Genomic DNA, 2,645 nt, shown 5'->3' with positions numbered 1-2,645 from the left:
GGATTTTCGAGATTTAGTTTGAAAATTATCTTATTAATAGTTTTTTATAGTTACTATAAGTTAAAATTTTATGATAACTAGTTAACTATTAAATAATACTTAAATAATAATTAAATTAAATGTTAACTATTTCACCAATTTCATTTTCCTTCTTAAATATGACTACCAGAAAATGCAAAATGCATATGTGGTTCACATTTGTTCTATTTCTACTAGGCAGCACTGATTCAAAATGTCACCAAAGAAAAGAGCCAAACCTGAGTGCCAGGTCCATTTCCTCAGCCTGTAGCACAGCACCCAACAGAGGCTGGACTTGGACGGCATCACCAACCCTCACACCCACATTCTTCTGTGCCATTTCACTCAGGCCAACCTTGCCTCCAGGAAATCCTGCCACAGGCCAGGCCGTATAGACCTGCCCAAAACACAGGAAACAAAAATACAAGAAAAGAAATATTCACAGATTATCATTAACTTATAAAGCAGAAAACTAAGCACAGCTAATCAGATGGATCTGCAAAACACAGTCCTTAACCCCAAGGAGTTACAACCTCACAAGTTACAAAAAAACTTTTAAGATAAAAATTATATCTTCTTGTGAAGATTAGCAATGATCCCACAGTGAAAATGATTTGAATATTTGAAAGGTAATTTAGGAAAAGAGACAAAGGCATTAACATGTAATAAATAGAAAATAGGAAAAAATACTAGAGACAAACTAACTGTAAGGTAATCCAGCCTGAAACATAAAATACATCCAGGAAATAGTGAAGGACCTGGCACAAGAGCTTCATGAGAACCTAGATTTCATCAGAAGTAAATGTTAAGGGACAGAAGCAAAGACTTCTAGCTCCAAATAGTGGGCTGAGCTCATATATTTATAGTCTTCCACAAGACACAGCAAAGGACTTTTTTTTTTCTTTTTAAGAATAATGAAAAGAATGAAAGGTGTGCCATCAGCACAAAACAGCTTTTGTTTTTGTTTTTGTTTTTAAAGATTAAGAGCAGGAGAGCACAAGTAGGGGGAGTGGCAGGTAGAGAGAGAAGCAGGCTCCCAGCTGAGCAGAGCCTAATGTGGGACTCAATCCCAGGACCCTGGGATCATGACCTGAGCTGAACCAGTTGCTTAACCAACTGAGTCACCCAAGCGCCCCAGCACATAACAGCTTTCAAATCATTTTCAGAGGACCTCGCTAAATGAGAGTACCCTGGCTAATGAAGCAGCAGAGGAAATGGCAGAGGCAGAGGTTGGCAGCAGGGCAGAACCAGGCAAGGTTCTGGGCTTCCAGCCTCAAGTATGATGAATAGTAGCAAGAACAAACAGCTGAAAACAGGAAGGGCAATCAAATATTTGTATACAGAAGAGATGACTTTCATACTCCCGAACAGCATTTCTGTGGAAAAAAAATATAACTAACAAACTGGGGGGAATAGGGCAGATACTATGTGTGTCACTACCTCAGGAGAAAAAGCATCTCTCTACATTATGACATTTATGGGCTACTATTCCCAGGATAGTCACAGATATCAAAGGAAGGAAAAGTTTATAAAGAAAGGGTCTTTTAAAATATAGTTTTTCATTTATTACTGCTTTCCTGAAAATCATAGTAAAAAAAATCTCAGATCTTTCTAAATTAAGGAAATGAAAAAGACTCTTACCTCTTGTTTTCCATCCAAACTGGTAAGCAACACTGGTCGACCTATACATATATTTGCAGATTTCATAGTGTTGAGTCCAAGCTGAACAAGGGAATTCTGGAATGTTTTAGGAACTTTGTCATCTACCAAAAGGGAAAAAAAATTTTCTTCATACTATTTTATAGCTGAAGTTAAAGCCTGCTTTCTTTTGGTGTAAATAAAAATCTTCTAACCACATAACCACATGAATGCACTTATCATACCCTAGAGAAACCAGTTCCAATTCTTGCTTCTTATTAACAAAAAGACTTAAAACCAAACCTTTTTGAGGGTCCACTGACTGACAATATGAGCGCCAAGTAAAAAAATATGTCTTATGGGATAGGTATTCGTTTTCACCCTCTAAGAAAAATAAACTCTAATTTCTTTAAAAACTGAACATACCTGCAATAGTCTTTTCATACTCACATAGTAACATTTTGTACTACAGATTCTAGTTGAGTTAACTACTAGTATTCAAAGACTTGAGCTGGGAAACTGGCATCTAGTTCTAGAGGGTTAAATTACATTTCCACTTCTGATCCACCTGATACCGTCAGATATTTTTCTTTTTTAATCTCAAGAATACGTGGGTAAAATAATAGCACAAGTCTTATCCCTTAGGCAAGCACAAACAGACTAAAATGACCATTATTGTTTTCAACTTTTGGCCACAAAGGGGACCCAGCTGGCAACACCTCTGAAAATGATGTGCTAACATGTCCACCCTGTCCCCTCCACTTCCTCAAGGTCCATATTTGGTCCTTCCTCTGATTCTTCCAGCACCCTATGCTGTCAAATATTAGCATTTATCATCATAATATATATTTGTTTTGTAATCTGACTTTCTCTTAAACCATATGCTGCTTTGGGGCACAAACTGGGTCAAATTCATCTTTGTATCTCCAATGCCCAGGAGTGCATCAAATATAGAAGTAGCATAACAGGGTCACCTGGGTGGCTCAGCC

At 37.4% G+C, this 2,645-nt stretch overlaps 1 protein-coding gene across 1 annotated transcript; it reads right to left on the bottom strand.

Annotated features, from left to right (window-relative positions):
* Positions 1-239: 239 nt before the first annotated feature.
* LOC132008925 (ATPase family gene 2 protein homolog A-like) lies at positions 240-1,781 on the bottom strand (the record flags this gene model as incomplete). The annotated part of the gene is made up of 2 exons (XM_059387400.1): positions 240-415; positions 1,660-1,781. Coding segments are annotated over 2 exons (298 nt in total), but the record flags the coding sequence as incomplete, so codon positions are not given.
* Positions 1,782-2,645: the final 864 nt, after the last annotated feature.

This window comes from Mustela nigripes, unplaced genomic scaffold (genome assembly GCF_022355385.1).
Source record: "Mustela nigripes isolate SB6536 unplaced genomic scaffold, MUSNIG.SB6536 HiC_scaffold_2218, whole genome shotgun sequence".
Classification (NCBI taxonomy): Eukaryota; Metazoa; Chordata; class Mammalia; order Carnivora; family Mustelidae; genus Mustela; species Mustela nigripes.
Note: the sequence above shows the minus strand (reverse complement) of the source record. Positions and strands in the feature narration are given on the sequence as shown.